Raw genomic sequence first — 21,125 nt, forward strand, 5'->3', positions numbered from 1 at the left:
ATGCGCATGTTCCATTTACTTAGCGGCTTTTCCAGCGACGTCGATTACAATCACCTTCTGGACAGCTTCTAACTCGATCTATATCCATATTTATTGTTTGAAAAGACTTGTTTATTATTGTTTTAAGACATTCAATATACGTTAGACTGGCAATGTCCAGGAAAGATGAAGATGATTTCAGTGTCGATGGAGATGATGATATTGATGAAGGTTAGTTTCAATCGTAATCAATGAGTCACTTGAGACATTGTTACAGGGTACGGTAGGGGGAGTTCTTGTTCTAGCCCTAGATCTAGTCTAGATTCTAATTTTAGACTAGAGCGTAACGTAGGCTTTACCGAAGGCATGTGTAGGAAAATAATCTTTACTTCATTTGTCCCCCACTTCCCTTTATTTTTATTTTCTATTATAATTAGGCTAATCTATGTTATGTAGAACAAATCTAGATATATAATTATAGAGCTACACGTAGAATTAGTAAATAGATCTAGAAGAGACTACAAATGCCCGAAATTCGGCGAAATGGAGTAAATTCTCAGTAAATCATAGTAATAGACTAAATAGTAGATCTAGATCTATATAGATCTAAATGCTAAAATAGAGCTTAAATTTATTATTTTATTCAATTTATATTTAAATTTATTGTTATGTAACAAATTTAAGCCATAAGGCTTATTCAACTTATTGTTTTTGTTGAGATTTATTTTCTAACAACGATAAATATATCTAGAATCTAGATTTTATTCTAGCTCTAGAGTTTAAATTCAAATTGATAATAATTCATTAATTGATCAAAAACTACATAAATTTAGATAAATTTTAGAGTGATTAGACCTACATATTGCTATATAGATTTAGTATATAAGACTCTATAATACTTAATTAATACTCTATTAACTCTATATGTATATATATATATATATATAGTTAATATAGATTCTAGAAATTGGGCAAAAGTCTTGAAAAGTTAGACTTAACTAAAAATTCTTATAAACTAGATCTAACCCCTAACTAAAAAAAATAATTAGATCTAAGTGCAAAAGTTGCCCAAAGTATTTAACTAGAAAAATAAATTGTTAAAGTTAAAGTCATGTCAAGTTTAATTAATTTTTTTTAGTTACAAAGTAAAAAGTTTAATTAAAAATTGTAAAGCTTTTCAACGTGTAGTGTAGTAGCGGTTGAAATGCACATTATAGGCCCCTACATCCCTGTTTTCTGGTCATGTGATATCAACAAATTACTTAGACTTAAGTCCTCCCGCGCCGTTCGGCGCATTTGATGGCAAGCTGTCTCCACAAAGATCTGTCCCTGGCAATGTCTGAAGCCTTCTCCCAACTGGTGTCCACTGTTTTGATGTCCTCCATGAAAGTCTGGCACCATGTTATACAAGGACACCCCTGTTTGCGCGTTCCTCATATTGGCCTCCAATACAAATTTGATTATCAAAAAAAAAAATAATAATGCAGTTAACAACTATGTCTATTTTGTCAGTTTGCATTTGAAGAGGGCTTACAAGGTAAAGTAAGATGCTGTTGGAAGTCAATATCTGCACTTGAAAGTAACAGCATTAAAAAGCTTCTATATTTTGAATAGTGTTGTTCAAATATTTTTCTGAGTCACGGGATGGTATTTAATTTCTTTTTATAGCGGGAATCTGATGAGAGTGTTAAATCCATATTTAGTGGTTTTAATCAATTCATTTTTAGCAAACAATAATTTATTAACTATAACTTATAAACGTTAGATGAAGCAGAAGCGTTAGACTTATTAATGAGATCTAGGTCTAAATCTAAAGTTAGGCCTATAAGAGCATTAAGATAACCAACTCTAGGAAAAAAATCATCTTAATCCACACCCTCCCTGACCAAAAAGTAAGTAGAACTGTGTCCAACTGATTTTAACAATCTGGTCAGATTGACATACACATGTAGGCCTTGTGTACTGTACGTGTGTAGTGGATGATACTACAAGACTACCATGTGTTTTTTTCATTGCATGCTATGCAATAGTGTTTTCTTAATGTCGAGTGGTCAGACAAGAAAGTAACACGCTGGCATGGTTAGTCAAGCATTTCGTAGATCTGTCTTCTTACACTAAAATAGTTACACACCCTCCCTGCCCAAAAATAAATAGACTGTGTCCGACTGATTTTAACAATTTGGTCAGATAAACATACACATGTAGGCCTAGTGTACTGTAGTGTGCAGTCCATAATGACCATTTTTCTTATTTTCCTTGTGCGTTTAACAGTTATGCAATATTGTTAGAAAAAAAAAGTTATGGATAGTTTGTATAGTTTAATTAGTTTTTGTAACGTTGGTTTAACTCTGTTTTGAAATTTGTGATAAAATTTTAGTTTAACATAAAATTTTAGTTTAACTTCTACTTTATTTTAGTAGATCTAGATAGACCTAGACGACTCCTATTACTATTAGTCTTACATTTATTAATACTATTCTGGTATACTATAGGGGTCAAGTCTATCCTAAGTACTATAGATGATATTCACATTATGATTGTCAGTCTGAGGAAGAGGTACATCGGTCGTATTGACATCTATTTCTAGATTTCCTTTAGCTCAACAAAAGTCTCATGGCATTTAATGGTCATCCCCCAAACCATTTATAGATCTATATGATATTTGTGTCTTACCCAAAACATCTTGTGTTTCCCTCATTTCAGAGAGGACATAGAATACATTCTAAAAATAGTATGTTACATCACTCTCTACAGAACACACATACACACTCGATAACATCGATGTCTATAAAAGAATAATAGAGATAAAACAATATATATATTATTGTCAATGGATTGTAAGGATTTGATAATAGAAATAATTTCTAAGACTTAAATACAAACTCTTCTCTTTTATATTTTAATAACATAATAATTAAATGTAAATATATATATCTACATTGTTGGTATTGCATAAATTATATTTACTGTTAATAAAATACAGAAAAAAAAGGGATTATTCAATTATTATTATACTTCATTCTTATTTCAGAGGAAGATGAAGATGAGGAGGAGGAAATAGTAGAAAAACAGCCCAGCAAGAGAGGAAGAAAAAGAAAACAAAAAGATAGCGGTGAAAGGAAAAAGAAATCAAAAAAGAAAAAGCGTAAACATGACAGTGATATTGAGGTAAAACAAAATATGACCCAAATTAAGTGCTTTTTTAAGATTCCCACTCAGCTTTTTTTTTTTTCATGAAAATTTTTTTTTAGAATTATCCACTTTTGAAATCAAGAATTCAAAAATAATAATTTGTTATTTTGTGTGTTTGTGTTATATTTGTAGTAAGCTATTGACTACGATAGCTTATAATATTTTAACTTTTAAAAATAATTCTTGAATAAAATCTTTATTTTGTTGTTTAAACTAGGAAAGTGAAGAAGGTTCAGATGACGACAAGTCTTTTGGCTTTAAGCCCCTCAAAGATAAGAAGAAAAAAGCTTCTTCATCACAGCAAACTCCTGTAACACCTGCTAGACCAGCTCAGGTAATTGATATAAAAAAAAAAAAATATTATTAGGAATTTGAAAAATAGGTTTCCCTTACATAATAATAATGGATGTCTTTTTTAATTAAAAAGTTTATACCTATCAAGTCATGATTCCATAAAAAAAGTTATTTTATAAATGTGTGTTTAAAATCACATCTGCTGTTATAGGAATTTTAGGGTAAGCACAAGTACAATTTTTTATTCTGAAAGTAGAATTTCCATTGTATTGGCTGTATCCCCTACATATACTCACACATTATCTGACTTTCAGGACCTTTAAAAAAAAATATTTCACTGTTACTGGACTAAAAAATATTTATAAATATAATTTAAACAAAACAGTTCTAGGAAATTAATAATATTGTTGAATATATATATACACACATATATACATAATTTGTTAATTTTTATTTAGAAAGGTTCTGATGAATTTTGTGAAGAAAATGGGATGAAAAATTCCAATATGGAGTTTACTGAAGAAGACTACAAAACAATTACAAATTATAAACTTTTTAGTCAGTGTATGAGACCTCTATTGACAAAGGAAAACCCAAAGGTGATTTGTTGTAACTAGGGCATACATTATAATAGAACATCAATTAGCACTGTAGTTATGACATTTTTTAAAATTTAAGGCAGTGTATGATATTTAAAGTTAAACAAGTAGGTCTATTTTCCAGGTTCCACAACAAAAGCTAATTATGCTTCTTGGTATTAAGTGGCGTGAATTTGTAGCTAACAATCCTTTTAAAGGAGACAGACCACCAGATATTCCTGCTCCAGTTGTTGTGTCTGTGAAGACCCCTGTGGACTCTCCAGCTACTCCTCAGAGAGGTAAATACAGTTTCTTGTCACTTAAGTTGTTAAATTAATAAATTTTAGTATATATCTGACATCCCAAAGCTTAATAAAATAGTTTTTGGAATTCAAATATTTTCCATGATCTAACCACAAGTCTCCACCCTGAATGTGTTTCTCTACTGTATATTTGACTATGTTGTTGACTATTTTGAAAGTTATTTGAAATGAAGCTTTTACTTGTCATTTATCCATTCTATAGTTAGTTTCACTAAAGCTATAAATTGTGTCCTTTCTACTAGATGCTGATGATGATGACTCTGAAGCTGAAGAAGAAAAAAGTGGATCTAAAAGAAGATCAAAGTCTAAAAAAGGACAGGCTGTTGCTCCTTTAAAAATCAAACTTTCAACTAAAAAAAGACGGAGAAAGAAAAATAGTTCTGTAAGTTATTTGTTCACTGTAAAAAAAAAAATAATTAAGTGTGTTGACTTCCGATTGTGTCCTGGAAACAGTAGTTACATATCCCCTGTTTGTTTCAGGATGATGACGGGGAGAAAGGTTTTAATACAAGTGATGAAGAGTTTGAGAGGCAGCTTGAAGAAGCAGCATTAGTGAAAGAACAAGAAAAAGATAAATCAGGAAAAAAGAAAACAAAACGAGGTCGTGGTGGTAGGAAAAAGAAGACCAAGCTGACCAACAAATATCCCAATGATCCTGATGCTGATGGTTATGAAGTAAGTTGACTCTTAATATACTAGATATCTAGTGTTTTCAGAACTTTTCTTTTAAAAACCTCATTGTGAATTTTCTCGTTAACTTTCTTTTCATTTCATTGTAGACAGAACATCAGGATTACTGTGAAGTTTGCCAACAAGGTGGGGAGATAATTCTTTGTGACACATGTCCTCGTGCTTACCATCTTGTATGTCTTGAACCAGAGCTAGAAGAAGCTCCAGAGGGAAAATGGAGTTGTCCTCATTGTGTAAGTCATTTCACTTTCAGTCAATTGATAATATGTACATTTAGGAATGAATATTTGATAGAATAATACTGGAACTTTTAACCTTCACTAGATGTTAGCATCAGTTTATCATAAGGAGGCATTGAATTCATAAAGCATTTTGGGTAACATACATTGGATTGAACCATTAACTTCATAATCATATATTTTTGTACTCTATAGAATGCAACTTTTTTTTTTAAACTAAGGACTTCAGAAATATGGATGTCATTTTCATATAATAATTTTAGCTGTCATTGTCGAGTTTTTTTGTTTTTTTTTATAATTGCACATGATTTTTTTTGTGTCATAAGACAATTAAAATTACCATTAAAAAAGGTCATTGTAATTTTAAAAGTGGGGACGCATGGATGAGTGGTTAGCACTTGGCTTCTTAACCTGGAGTTCTGGGTTTGATCTCGGTGATGACTCGGATTTTGAATATTGGAATTTTTAGGGCGCCCATAGTCCACCTATCTTAATGGATACATCACCTTAGTTTTGGAAAGTGCTGGCCACATGACACTTTGCTCATTAACTGTTGGCAGAAGATGACCTTAACATCATCTGCCCTAGAGAGGTCTGAAAGCGAAACTTAACTAATTTTAAAATAAAAGAAATTTCTTTCTCTCTGTAATTAATTTCTTCGTTACCTAACCTGTTAACTACTACAGTTTTGTCTGTGAATGAGGACAAGTAATTGAGGTTATTTATCTATAGGAAGGGGAAGGAATTAAAGAACAGGAAGAAGATGATCATATGGAGTTCTGCAGAGTCTGTAAAGATGGAGGGGAACTACTTTGCTGTGACTTGTGTCCTTCAGCTTACCATACACATTGTCTGAATCCACCTATCAAAGGAGTGCCAGATGGTGAATGGCATTGTCCCAGATGCTCGGTAATATTATCTATTAAACAACTATCTTAAACTGTTTAAATTATCAATATATAGTAGATGATTAAAGATTTTTTTTTATCATTCTTAATGTTTTATGTTTGTTTAGTGCAAACCATTAAAAGGAAAAGTAAAAAAAATTCTGACTTGGAGATGGTGTGAGCCTCCTAAAACAGAAGATGAACTGGACCATACTCACCATGACCCACCAAAGAAGCAGACTTTAGTAAGTTTTTAAGATAGATGTAATCTATTTATAGATCTAATCTTAGTTTCTTATTGTTTGTGGCACTGTGTTTAAGTCTAAGCTAGATCTAGTATCTCTTATACAAGAATAGTAGATCTAATCTAGGGTATTAGTTTACGTGACTAGATACGCAGAATCATTCTCTTATATTTTAAGTAGACTCTAGTCTATGTGCAGAAAAAAATGTATTAGATCTACCAATCTATTCACTATTCTATAACCTAGTTTATATTAAAATGCCTAAATACGAGACATTGTTTAATGCACTGTGCCAGACCGTGGCTTGAAAAAGATGTAGATCTAGATCTATCTAGATTTCTAGATCTACAAATATTGGCTTCAGAAATAAATCGTCCGTCAGTGACACTAAAGCTTTTTGTTGTCATTATAAAAAAAAACAAATTATCATTTCAAACATTGGTGAAGCAGCACTTAAATTGCATCTGAAATCCGATAAGCACAATCTAGAGTCTGTTAAATGGCTGCCATATTTCTCAAAAGGGCTGCCACAGTCACAGAGACTCACTTGTCATACACTTACAGCTAAGCCATTAACCCAACAAATTCATTGTCTTAAATTACTGCTTAGAAGGCAATCAACACAGTCTTTTGAGCACCTCTAAGGCTGTTTGCCGAAATTGTAAGCTTCATCTCAATTGCAAAGGTTTTGCAACCTTTTCTTAAAAAAATTATCAATTAGATGCACTATTGTTGGTAGCCCTTTAATGCTTTATGGCCCTAGACCTCTTTTAGCATGCTTCATTCAATCATTTTAGCAAAGATTTATGACACCAGCTGCAGCACTGCTTATTGTAGATGTGACAGACACCAAAAATTTTCTAAATTAAAACTGAAGCCAGTGCTAGTGATGTTTTAAATTTCTAGATGGAAAGCAGAAAGTTTCTGCTGACAAGAGTTCTTTGCCACTTTGAGCATCTTGGTTCTACTTGGCCGTATGAGTGTAGATGACTGTGATAGTATTAAATTCATATTGACTTTGGTGCAGCAACCCTGTTATGTGAGTGTGTTTCTAAATGTTTTAAATCTTCAAATAGTTATTTGAACTTCCTGAGGTTGAGACCCGTAGCCCTGATAAAGTTGAACACTGTTACAGATGGGTCGAAAACATGCTTGATATGCAATGCAGTTTTGCACAAATGTTCCTGATGAATGATGCAGAAGCGAGAAAAGAGTTTATTGTCAGAATGTTGCTCTTAAATTTTACAATTATCAGCTGTAACAAAACCAATGTTTTTCCCAGATAAAGCACAGGTTCCATCCATTGTTACACTTGCCCTCTTGTTCCATGCCAACCCAATTCTTTCAACAAGATCTTAATAGCTTTGATTAAATCTTGGCCTGAGATTGGATCTTTGTGTGATTAGTATCAATAATAAATGCTGTGTTCTGTTCGCCAGTACTTTTGTCCAATGCCATCGAATACCACAAATAATCGATACTTGCATTGTGAAGTTAGTGCATCAAATTATCAGCTTTTCAACACCTAACTACAGTTCTCCTTGAGAGAGTAATGCCATCAATAAGTTCTCCCTCTGAAAAACTTATTCCTAAATGACAATCTTGTGGCACAGCAACAAACTAGTTTCTGTTGCAGCTTATTGTAATGAGGATTATTTGGTGAAAACCGTTTCCTGTTTTGACAATTTATTCCATAACTCCTGGCTTTTTTTTTTTTCTTTTTTCATTTGTGAAATTGCATCCGAAATCAGGATGCTTCGTTTGGTTTTGTCATTTGAAATTGTACTCTTAAAAACCATGATAGGTTCAAAGCACAGCAAGCACACTGCTTTACCACTAAGATAACATAAAAAATACTTGATAAACCATTCATCATTATAACACATTTTTTTTTGAAGCATTAAAAACACTTATCACCAATCCAACAATACTTAAATATTCAAATATTACTCTTTTTTACACAAATTTGAATCAAAGCAAAGACAGCCTCCTGTTGAGCAAAAAACATGATTCAAATCTTATCCTGAATGTTTCAAAATATTGCCAAATAGAATAAATTTAGTTTCCATAAAGCCTTTAAGAATTATAGAGAAAGTTTTCTTTAGCCTCTTTTCATTAGAATCGATGATATATAAAAAATATAGACAGAAGTTTCAAAAATTATATAGATATTTAAGATTATTTATTTTAATATGTATTTTTACTAATATAATCTGTGGATACATGTCATTTCTGTAGGTGTCACTGGCCACATAAAATGCTTTGGTGGGAAAGATTTAATAATTGTTCTAAGTATGCATTTGAAGGCTTTCCTTATGTCTTACAATGCATGAATTAATACAAAATAGCAGATGAGCTAAATAGGCATGATAGGAGAATGGCCCTAGTAACTGCACTATCATTTCATTTATATATGTTGAGAAAGGTAGGTAGAGATTAGTACACAAAGTGCAAGGTGAAAGACACACTCTATCTGGCCAAGGAGAGCTTGAATATTTTCTTTTATCTAGGCTTTGAGAAAACACTGGTTTAACCTATAACCTCCTGAATGACAAGATTATTCAAATTATAAACAGCATATTACATTGTAAATTATCTATTCTGTTTGTAGTAGAAAAATTATAAACAGTATATTGCATTGTAAATTATCTATTCTGTTTGTAGTAGTTACTATATTTTTATTTCCTAAAATGTTTCATCAAAAAAAATTTTTCATTCCTTTTTTCAATTATTTGTATATTTTATTTAATAGAAACCACTGCGTGAGTTTTTTATCAAGTGGGCGGATATGTCTTATTGGCATTGTTCTTGGGTATCAGAGTTACAGGTAGGTTACTAGGCCATTTAGACTTGTGAAAAATGTATCTGTTCACTTTGTAATATGTGTAAATTTCACTTGATTATTTTTGTTGTTCTTAAGCTTGATGTATACCATCCAGCTTTGTATAGAAATTATATCAGAAGAGTGGACATGGACGAACCACCTCCACTAGAAGATGGAAGTAGTTACAAAGACAAAATGAAAGAAGAAGATCCACATAATCTGGAAGATAGATTTTATAGATATGGAGTTCGGCCAGAATGGCTCAATATACATAGGATCATCAATCACATGTAAAGATGTTTTTCTAATAGTACCGTTTTAGTTAAACCAAATATTTAGTTATTGTGTTTTAAGACTTTAGAGACAATCTGCATCTTTGATTGCAGCTTCTTATTCTCTTTCCTGCATTTTGAACAGGGATACCGATAAAGGTACTTACTATCTTGTTAAATGGAGAGATTTACCTTATGATCAAGCCACCTGGGAAAAAGAAGATGCTGATATTGCCAATTTACAGGCCGCTATTGATGACTACAAGAATCTAAGGTTTGTTGTTATTTTCTAACATCACGTGTTGCTTCAATATTTTCTTGGGTTGTATATTTTTTGACAGTACCATATAGACCTAGTTGTTTCTACTTCTAGACTTGTTATGTATGGCAATGATGAACCTGTACAAACTAAAAAGGCTGGTAAAAAAAGTAAAGGAAAACAAAAAAAGGAGAGAAAGGAACTTGATGATGACATTTTGTCAAAGATGCCTCCAGCTTACCCAACCACAGATGTAAGTTGTACTTTGCTCATATTTTCTGTTTGTTTGTTTTTTTTTTTGGTTTATGTGATCCTTTTGTTTTTAATTTGGTTAAAAGATTGCTGATATTTATTATTTTTTTTTTTAAATACTTTTTATTTCAGTTGCGGAAACAGCTAGAAAGACAGCCACCATACCTCGATGAAACTGGTGGAAATCTTCACCCTTATCAGCTTGAAGGTCTCAACTGGCTTAGATATTCTTGGGCCAATAATACAGATACCATTCTGGCAGATGAGATGGGTCTAGGCAAAACTATTCAAACTATAACCTTTTTATACTCACTCTATAAAGAGGTAACTTTTAACTGTTGTGTTTCACAAGTCAGTTTTTTCTTTGTGAATAAAAAAACAGTTTATTATATAATGCCTTTTAGTTTTATTAATATTTACCTCTGAAGGAACATACTCCTTGTTGATTTGATGATCTTTTCCTTTGGAGAGATGCTCCTATTTAAATTTAAAAGTAATTTATTTTTTCTTTCTTTCTTCTCTATATGTTTTAAATTGCTTCAAATTCAATCTTGAATTCTTGGCTTTTGTAAAACATTTGTTGTCATTGAATGCGCTTTTCAACAGAACAATGAGTTACTTAACTTAGCAGGTTATTGAAAGTAATTTTATCATTATTTAAGCATGGAATAAAAAGCTCCTTATTTCCATTTTGCTTTTAAATGATTAAAAATAGTTTTTACAAAGCTTATATCAGCTCACTCTGTTTGCCTGTGTGGTGAAAATTGTGAACACGTTATTTCTCCCACACCCATTATCAGATCAAGTTGAAACTTTACACAAATGTTTATTGTATCTAACAAAACATGAATCAGTAAAAACAATTACCAAAGTTGATTGCTGGTAATTAATCATTTTGTTTGATATCAACAAGGGAAATTAATCCTTCTGTATTAAGTCATAAGGTTAAATATGTAAGGTTTTGTCCCCATAGATAATTGTAGATATTATTTCTCCCTCACCCATTCTCGGATTAAGTTGAAACTTTCCACAATTATTTATTGTACCTAAGAAAACATGAATTAATTTAAAAATTATCAAATTAATTTTTGGTAATTGATTATTTTGTTTGATATAAAAATAATGAAATACATTTTTCATTATAGTTGTAAATATGGAGTTCTTTCTCTTTTTATTTATTTATTTATTTTTTTTTAATTTTATATTTTGCTTGTTAATTAATTTGGATCATAAAATATTTCCTAGATTGGGATTGATTATATTTATTTCACCACAAATGAGCAAAATTAATAGTTGCACCAGGACATGGATAATAAGAGAGAAACAAGTGTTTAGTTGAAAGAATGATGTAATAGAATCATAAGCATGAGTTGGGTACATTACTTACTCATTTTTATTGGTGTTAAGTGTTTACGAATTATTATTTCAGGGTCATTGCAAAGGTCCATTCTTGGTCAGTGCTCCTTTGTCAACTATCATTAACTGGGAGAGGGAGTTTGAGTTTTGGGCACCTGATTTATATGTTGTCACATATATTGGAGACAAAGATTCAAGAATTGTTATCAGGTATTTTTTTCCCCACACTAGTCAGTCTTGAATAAAACAATTTCTGTTCCTTCATATTATGTTAGTGCTTAAATTGATTTTTAAATTTTTTTTTTTATAGGGAACATGAGTTTTCATTTGATGACAATGCCATACGAGGTGGTGCTAAGGCATCACGCATGAAGCAAGGCTGCAATGTAAAGTTTCATGTTCTTCTAACATCTTATGAATTGATAAGCATTGATGCAGCTTGCCTTGGCTCAGTAGATTGGGCAGTCTTGGTTGTAGATGAAGCACACAGACTCAAAAATAACCAATCCAAAGTGAGTAAACTGTAAACTGAAGTATTTTTTTTTTTTTTTTTACTTTTATGCTAATCTGTATCACATTAAATCAAGCTGATATTTTTTAAAGGACATAGCTAGGAAAAAACAAACAATGAATATCACTACATCCCCCCCCCCCCCCCCCCCACTTTTTTTTTAACTTAGATTAAAAAGTATTGATTTGTTGAAATAAATGTTTTTTACATGGTTAATTATTTGTTTTAAGCATAGCAATTTTATTTTTAGTTTTTCAGAATTTTAACCAATTACAAACTGGGTTATAAACTCCTGTTAACTGGTACACCCCTACAGAATAATTTGGAGGAACTATTTCACCTCCTCAATTTTCTTACACCAGACAACTTTAGGTATGTATATTAAAGATCTTTCTTTTTGTCTTCACTTTACAAAAAATACATTAGTGGTCTAGTTAAAATATTTTCTTTTTTAAAGTGATCTTCAAGGATTTCTGGATGAGTTTGCTGATATTTCCAAAGAAGACCAAGTGAAAAAACTTCATGATATGTTGGGACCACATCTCTTAAGAAGATTAAAAGCTGATGTTTTGAAAGGAATGCCTTCCAAGTCTGAGTTTATTATTAGAGTTGAGCTGTCACCATTACAAAAGTAAGTTTATAACCAAACCATTTAGCCTTTTCTTTTGGCTTGCAATGTTTGAACTAGGACTGAGTAATTGTATGAACAATATTTTGTGCTTACCCTGACACTCTGGTTAATGGGTCCTTGTTGATCTTGTAAAATGGGTTAGGGAATCAACATTTGGGAGAAGAAATTTGGGAATAACTTAGTGTGAAATAAAAAAAAATTATAATTATTTAAAGGTTTTGTAATATTTTGCTATTGTAAAATTTGAGCTCTGCTAAGTGAGCTGTCATAGATGTTAAAAAACAAACAAACAATGAAATGGTCAAGAGGATGGGTTTTTTTTTTAATAGGATACAGATTATAAAATATTTAAGGAGAAAAAAAATTTGTAAAAAATCCTAAAAACTAGTTTTTATTAAAAATTTTTATTTCATTGACTTTGTAATAAGAATGATGGTATAATCCTTGACAGATACCCTTTTTATTGCCCAGTTACAAAATTCTTTTTTTTTTTTTTTTCAAAAGGAAATATTACAAGTACATTTTAGCTCGTAACTATGAAGCTTTAAACATAAAAGGAGGCAGTAACCAGACTTCACTTCTCAACATCATGATGGATCTAAAGAAATGTTGCAACCACCCCTACCTGTTTCCTATTGCTGCTCAGGTAGTCAAATATTTCTAACAATAAGTCTTTCTCATTGGATGTTTTATGTCAAAGCTAAGCAACTTCATTGACTTTATTGAACAGGAAGCTCCTAGAACTCACAACAATGCATTTGAAGGAACTGCTTTGATTAAAGCTTGTGGCAAGTTAGAACTTCTGTCCAAAATGTTAAGAGAACTCTACTCTACAGGCCATAGAGTTCTTATATTTTCTCAGGTTTGTGTTGTCACTGACAGTTATCTTTCCTCTTTAGTTTGTATATGCTGATATAGATGTGCTCCATGATTAAATATCAGATTTAGAATAATACCTCAAGGAGTAGAACAACTAATGGTACTGAAAAAAAAAAAGTTACTTTTTTCTATGTTTAGATGACCAAAATGTTGGATTTGTTGGAGGATTTTATGGAGGCAGAGAACTACAGGTATGAGAGAATAGATGGTGGTATAACAGGAAATATGAGACAAGATGCCATTGACAGATTTAATTGTAAGTATTTTAGTTTTGGCTGTTACCATACAATATATCGGTATTGTAAACATTTAATTTATTACAATCAAACTTTTTTATTTTAATAACATTTTGCAGGCTTTTGCATGGTAATTATATATCAATATTTAGTTATGAGCATATTTTTCTTTCCAACAGCTAAAGAAGCTCCAGCTTTTGTATTTTTGTTGTCTACTAGAGCTGGAGGGCTGGGTATCAATTTAGCCACAGCTGATACTGTCATAATTTATGATTCTGATTGGAATCCTCACAATGATATCCAGGTTGGTATAAGTATAGTTGATTATCTTAGAATTTAATGTACAATTTATCTGTATGGTAAGCTTTTAATTTATTACAAACTTTATTTTATTTTGCAGGCTTTTAGTAGAGCTCACAGAATTGGCCAGGCTAATAAAGTCATGATCTATCGGTTTGTTACCCGTAATTCTGTGGAAGAACGTATCACACAAGTAGCCAAGAGGAAGATGATGTTGACACATTTGGTTGTCAGACCTGGTCTAGGCAACAAAGGAGGCGCCATGAGTAAAAAAGAATTAGATGATATTTTAAAGTTTGGAACAGAGGAACTGTTTAAAGATGATGAAGGAGCTAAAGAAGGTGAGTGTAATAGTAACATAAGTCGTCCAGAAATGCACTATAGAAGCATGGTTCTCAAACATTTGTTTGTATTATTTTTCACAGGATCTGAAGACAGGATTGTCTATGACATGGAGGCTATTAGAAAACTACTGGACAGAACTCAAGCTGGTCAGGAAGAAAAAGAAATGGCAATGAATGAGTATTTGAGCTCCTTTAAAGTTGCTAATTACACAATTAAAGAAGGAGAGGAAGAAGTAAGTGGTTATTGTTTTTTTAAATAGTTATCATTGACTTACCTTGTCATTGTAGATGTCTTAGATTTTTATGTGCTGACATTTTGTAGGAAGAACCAGAGACTGAAGTTTTGAAACAAGAAGCAGAGCATGCTGATCCTGCATATTGGGAAAAATTGTTACGTCACCACTATGAACAACAACAAGAAGATCTGGCCAGAACTTTAGGAAAGGGTAAACGTATCAGGAAACAAGTCAATTATAATGATGCTATGAGTGGCCACGATGAAGAAGCATGGAAAGAAAATATTTCAGATTATGACTCTGATTTCAGTCAAGGTAAGTTGAAGATGTAGGAAGATTTATTGGTTACTGTACATAACATCTCATTATATTCATTTTTTGTTTTGTTTACCTCATTTTGATCATTCCAGTGAATGAAGAGGATGATGATGATTTTGATGACAAACAAGAAGGACAAGCCACAAGTAAACAATGTTTCAAAATTTAAACATATACTATTTATCATTTCACATTTTGAAAAATTTTCACACAATTTTTTTTTTAAAGAAATAGATATATAATAAATATAATAATAATAATAATCTTTATTATCCGTAAGGAAATTTGTCTTACAATTTGTGCATTACCAAACAAACATTATAGTATAATTTATTAAATTTTTTGGACATTTCTTACACTTTGATATATTTTAAACCCAATGACTATTTTCAGCTCGCAGTAGAAGACGAAATGAGAAAGACAAACCTTTGCCTCCACTATTAGCTAGAGTAAATGGACAGATAGAGGTAAATATCTAAGTGTAGTACATAATGAATCTTTTATTCTGTTTTACATTTGGCTTGGCATTTTTTTGTTCATTGATAATGTTAAGAAAAGCACACTAATCAAATCACTGTAGTGTTGATTAATTTTTAATGTGTCCATCACTAGAGTTGTCAATGTGAAGGTAGTGATAAACTCTGTACAATTGGACAAACATAAACTATTAGCTGATAATGAAACTTAACAGCAAGTCACTGTTTTGTCTAAAGGCTCAGCTGTACAATTAACAATTTTACAAACTATTATTAACAAGCTGCATTTCACTGTTGTGTTTTTTTCAAAAGTGTTTTCATTATCCTTAGGTTTTGGGATTCAATGCTCGTCAAAGAAAAGCTTTCCTTAATGCTGTCATGAGATGGGGAATGCCTCCTCAAGACGCATTTAACTCTCAGTGGTACGTTTAAAAAAACAATTATCGTCAAGCTTGAAAATATCTACTCAAGGAAAAAAAAAAAGATTCCTTATAATTTGTATCTTTTCTCTCATTATTAGGTTGGTAAGAGATCTTCGAGGAAAAACAGAAAAAGTTTTCAGGGCTTATGTATCACTGTTTATGCGCCATCTTTGTGAACCAGGTGCAGACAATGCTGAGTCTTTTGCAGATGGTGTCCCTCGAGAAGGTTTATCTCGTCAGCATGTCCTCACAAGAATTGGAATCATGTCTCTGGTTAGAAAAAAGGTTGGTGCATAAGAACTACACAAATTATTTGAATGCTGTCTTGGATTTTTTATTTTTTTTAGTAAAATGTATTTAAAGCTATATTTGGTCATTTCATTGTCTTAATCATATAATATGCTTTGCACTCATTTCTCATAACAATTGTGATAGTTAAAGTTGGTTTGAACAAAAAGTTTGAAGTTAGTTTTGTCTTTGCAGGTTCAAGAGTTTGAACTTATCAATGGCACACACAGTATGCCTTATGTCAAAGCTGGGGAAGCTATTGAAAAACTGAAAACTGAAGCAGAGGCAGAAAAGGCAGAGAAAGATGCTTTAAAAGAAGATAAAGAGAAGATAGAGGAAGGAAAAAGTAAAGAGAAGGAAGAAGAAAGTGAAGAAAAAAAAAGAGAAGGGGAAGTTGAAAAAGTCAAAGTAAGTGTAACTTGTCTGGATTGATATGTGCAAATTAAACTTTAAATTACAAACTCTCCTGAGCTCCAATGGCTCTGTTATATGAGTATGATCCTAATAGTAGATTTTTAATGAAGAAAAAAAAAAAGTAAAATTCTCTGATATAGGTACTTTATCTTTTTTATATCTAAATGAAATGCTTCAAGATTAAGGTCAATTGGAATTGTAAAAAAAAAAAAATGCTTAAATGCAGATACAATAGAGCAACATCTGAACATGCTTAGCATCTGTATTGTGTCCTGAAACATTGGTAATATGTCTATTGAATTGTGGTCACTTTACAGTCCAGTCTTCACTTTGAAATGGTGGTTTAAGTTGGGGCATAAATTTGCTTGATTTGCAATTGCAATGAGTTGCATTGCTAGTTGTGATTTTTTACATGCTGTTGACATCTTTTCATTGTGTTGGACTAGAAACTCCAAAAACTCATTTAGCTGAGTGAAAATGTACAAAGATTCATGATAGGTATCAGAGATGGGCAGCATTTCTTTTCATATTTTTTTATTTTTTTTTTATAAATGAGGATGAATGTTTTTCCTTCATTTTGTTTCTTAAGCTAGTCTGCTTGTCATGTAACTACGAAGTGACAATCAATTTTGCATGGAGTACCTGCTCAATAGGAGGTCAATATTGTCTGCACAAAATGAAAGTTTTTCTTGTCCATTGTTGTTTAGGGTGAGGAAGTAGCTGATGAGAAGAAAGATCCTTCTGACATAAAGAAAGATGAAAGCATGGAGGTGGATGAACAGCAAGAACTTAAAAAAGATGATGACAAAGTTGGAGAGAAGAAAGAAGAGAAGAAAGAAAGTGAAGAAGAAAAAATGGAAACAGAGAATCCTAAACAAGAAAAAGGTAATTACACAAAGGCCTTATTTTTAGGATTCACATACAATCTACAAACCATAAGTAGTAGAAAAATCTAATTTGATATTGGCCATTTTCTTTCAGATACTGTAATAAATCAAGAAGCTGAGGAAAAGAAAACTACAGATGACAGTGAGTGACCTTGAACTTTTGCTTCAAAATCATTAATTTTTTTCTATAGCAACATTGAGTATCTCTTAGCTCTAATTCCAGTAGCTGGAATGGAGTTGATCTCCCACGTTTTAAGTCACCATTGTACACATATCATGATATAAAACTATCACCATTGTACACATCTCATGATATAAAACTATTTTTATTTCCAGAGAAGGACGATGAACCCAAAAAAGAAGAAGATAAAAAATCTGAGGAAGATAAGGGGGATAACTCAGAAGACAAAGATGATGACAAGAAAGAAACAGAAGAGTCTAGAAAACAGGATGAACAGTTTCAGAAGTTTATGTTTAACATTGCTGATGGAGGATTTACTGAGCTTCATACCTTGTGGTCCAATGAACAAAGAGCTTTAACCAAAGGAAGAGAGCATGAAGTCTGGCATCGTCGTCATGACTATTGGTTGCTAGCTGGAATTATAACGTATCCTTAAATTTGTGATGAAGGCCAACATAAAAGTTGGCATAGAAGATTTCTAACTATTAGCAAAATAATGTACAGCAATCATATGTAAACTGAAATTTCTCAAGATTGTCATTTCTTGAGCCAGCTGTATATTTTGTCTTAAAAGAGTAGACTTTTTTTTTCGTTAACATTATTTTTTTACCTACAAAGTATTTCCGACACAGATTTTGAATTAAAAGAAAACTAAAAGTTATTTTATTTCTAGTCATATTGTGACATTATAATTAAAAAAAAAATTCTGTTAGGTTCTCCATATGATAATCCCTTTGAATCATGTCTTTTGTACCAAAGAACAAATTGCTGTGACTCTATGTATTGTCTAACAAAAAACAAATAGCTGATAGTTTTTATGCTAAATACAAAAACTTCTTAACTTACACTAGACATGGTTATGGCCGCTGGCAAGATATTCAGAATGACCCACGGTTTCAAATTATCAATGAGCCTTTCATATCTGAACAAGGGAAAGGAAACTTTCTGGAAATAAAAAATAAATTTCTAGCCAGAAGATTCAAGGTTTGTTGGTTTTTTTTTATTTGTGGAGCTTTTTGAAGATGAATTACACCAGTCCAATTAATGATTGATAACAACTATCTACCCAGTTGGCTCATTTCTATTTTACAGTTGTTAGAGCAAGCTTTAGTTATTGAAGAACAGTTGCGACGAGCAGCATATTTAAATCTAACTCAAGATCATGCTCACCCAGCTATGGCTCTCAATGCCAGGTAACTTGAGTGTTCAACATTTAGATAACATACTAGAAGTGCTATATTAAATTTATTCTGTTTGTAATACTCTTGATCATTTCATTTATCAACTTAAGGTTTGCTGAATTAGAATGTTTGGCAGAGAGTCACCAACATTTGAGTAAAGAATCTCTAGGAGGAAATAAACCAGCAAATGCTGTACTACATAAAGGTTAGTTCTAAGTTGTGTAATGTCTCAGTTTTCATGGGTGAAGAAAAGCAAAAATAAAGTTTATAATGTTTTGAAATGACTGTCTTTTTCTTTTGTTCAGTGTTGAACCAATTGGAGGAGCTTTTGAGTGACATGAAGCAAGATGTCTCTCGTCTGCCAGCTACCCTGGCTAGAGTACCACCTGTAACACAGAGGTTACAGATGTCTGAGAGAAACATACTAAATAGACTTGTTACCCCTAGTGTCATTCCTGGAGCTAACTTAGTTCAGCAACAACAGTTGCAAAATCAGCAGTTAAATACACAGCAATCATCAGCCTCACGTACAGCTAGTCCAGCATTAATCAATCCAGCTCTGTCAGGTACTTGAGTTAAGTGGGCTTTGGCCTTTTTACATTAGTAAATGTAAATTTTTAAGCTCTTCTAATATGAGTGTCTGATATTTTAAGTTTTAAATCTTTTGCTTTCCCCTCACACTTAATGCTAGGGAACTCAAAAGTCATTCAATTAGTGTGATTTTATAACAGATAAATTGAGTCCATTTACTTCCAGTTGATTTAATTGTTACTAGTCGACCCGCTGCATAGCATGCGCCAAAATTTAGCTGGGCCAGCCTTTTGACACTGCAACCTATGCGACTGCAGTGGGCCTGCACTTTCATATGATACGCGCTAATTCTAGGTGTAAATTATTAAATTAAACCATTTTAAGACTTTTTAACAGATTTCCTGCCGTTTCCTGATTTACCAGGAGCTCCTGGAAATCTCCTGAAAGTGCAAAATATACGAAAAAGTCCTGGAAATCTCCGTAAATTATTAAAATCTTTTGAAAACTCATAAAAATCTGAAACAGACAAAGTTGTCATTTTGGGGTGTCATTCAATATGGAAAACGCCAATCCTACACGCAATTAAAAAAAACGGCATTATACAATACCCGTAACTGGAATCTGGTGAAAGAAGCTTCTCGCGCGTTAAACTAATGAATTATTTGAGGTCAACAATTCTTGAAGATAGATTGAAACATTTGATAACTCTTGCTTTTAAGCGTGATCTATGTAGGAAACAGAATTTGTATGATATACCCGGTACTGTTTATACGCAAGGCTCGTAAAGTACTCGTTAAGTATATATTTACAAATACTTATTTGAACTGTTCCCCAGCTACCAAAACAACAGGGAGAGTCTCTCCAGCTACACAATCGAAATCTCCAGCTCCTTCAGCAAATGGTTGGTATTCTTTGGTCTTTAATCATTTGTTTGCCTCTGGGTTGACTAGCTGAATTTTAACATTACTTTGACACAAAGGTCAATGTTCAAACTTTGTTAATTGACTAGTTTTTATTTATTTATTATTTTTGGCTTTGTAGTAAAGGGCATGAGCAGCAGTTAACACATTTTTTTTTTTAATTAAATATTTGGCTTAATTTTGGACTTCTCTACTTCACAGCTGATGATGAAGGCACTAAAGATAAAAGTGAAGACAAGAAATAGAGACTGTCTTGAAATTAAATATGTAATTTAAAATTATTACCTATGAACATATTTTTGTAGATCTTGTATTAAAATGTCTTAATTTCCCAAAAAAAAATTTGTTTGATTATGTTTTTGTCAGTTTCCATGTACTAGATCTATAACTTTCTTTAATGGTCAGCTAAAAGTTGCTTTGGTTTTATTCTAGATTTAAAATTTGTTAGATATAAATTATGTTTACAGTACAACTAACATGTTCTGCCAAAAACCTGTTTTTAAAATAGTGTCTTATTATTAAGCTCTCTGTTAAAATGTCAAGATTATTGAATAATCTGGAAATATTTATAGAATATTAACTTAAGTCAAGATTAAATCTAAATCCCATGTTATCAAAAAGTAAATACTATGTTAAAAGGTTGTTTTTTTTTAATATTCATTAGATTTGTTAAGTTATTAAAAAAAGGTAATTAAAAACAATGGAATAAAAGTACAATTATAAATCTGTATCCTGCATGATGCCAACCAAGATACCACTAGTACTTCACATGAACTTGTGTAAATGTACTTTAAAAAAATTAACATTTCAAAATTAGTCTGAAAACAAACTGGATTCTGCCTCTACTAAATTAAGCTCCTATGTAGTTGTAGATGAACACTAGCTCAGTTTCTTAGAATGTTTGAAGCTGTGGATCTTTGAAAAGTGCACAAGAAGGCTGGGTTAATTACTGCATCTTCGGCATAGTTTATTCAATAAAA

General features: G+C 31.8%; 1 protein-coding gene across 2 annotated transcripts; it reads left to right on the plus strand.

Moving 5' to 3' along the window:
- Nucleotides 1-20,487, plus strand: LOC106068963 (chromodomain-helicase-DNA-binding protein 4-like). Of its 2 annotated transcripts, XM_013228492.2 has the most exons (40): nt 2-210; nt 3,011-3,147; nt 3,389-3,505; nt 3,924-4,064; nt 4,189-4,342; nt 4,609-4,748; nt 4,847-5,041; nt 5,146-5,289; nt 6,028-6,204; nt 6,311-6,427; nt 9,180-9,254; nt 9,348-9,541; nt 9,669-9,797; nt 9,897-10,035; nt 10,167-10,358; nt 11,464-11,600; nt 11,701-11,902; nt 12,152-12,273; nt 12,359-12,532; nt 13,037-13,178; nt 13,263-13,394; nt 13,550-13,667; nt 13,827-13,951; nt 14,048-14,288; nt 14,373-14,524; nt 14,614-14,842; nt 14,938-14,991; nt 15,239-15,312; nt 15,652-15,743; nt 15,842-16,028; nt 16,227-16,439; nt 17,153-17,330; nt 17,427-17,474; nt 17,669-17,939; nt 18,365-18,497; nt 18,606-18,706; nt 18,805-18,899; nt 19,000-19,260; nt 20,061-20,126; nt 20,347-20,487. In XM_013228492.2, exons 1-40 carry the CDS (start codon nt 153-155, stop codon nt 20,388-20,390), a joined length of 5,700 nt encoding a protein of 1,899 aa, XP_013083946.2. In that variant the 5' UTR covers nt 2-152; the 3' UTR covers nt 20,391-20,487. The 2 variants fall into 2 exon arrangements, with proteins under 2 accessions (XP_013083945.2, XP_013083946.2); XM_013228491.2 differs by having other exon boundaries at nt 1-210; nt 14,048-14,524.
- Nucleotides 20,488-21,125: the final 638 nt, after the last annotated feature.

The sequence above is a fragment of the Biomphalaria glabrata genome, chromosome 5, assembly GCF_947242115.1.
Source record: "Biomphalaria glabrata chromosome 5, xgBioGlab47.1, whole genome shotgun sequence".
Classification (NCBI taxonomy): Eukaryota; Metazoa; Mollusca; class Gastropoda; family Planorbidae; genus Biomphalaria; species Biomphalaria glabrata.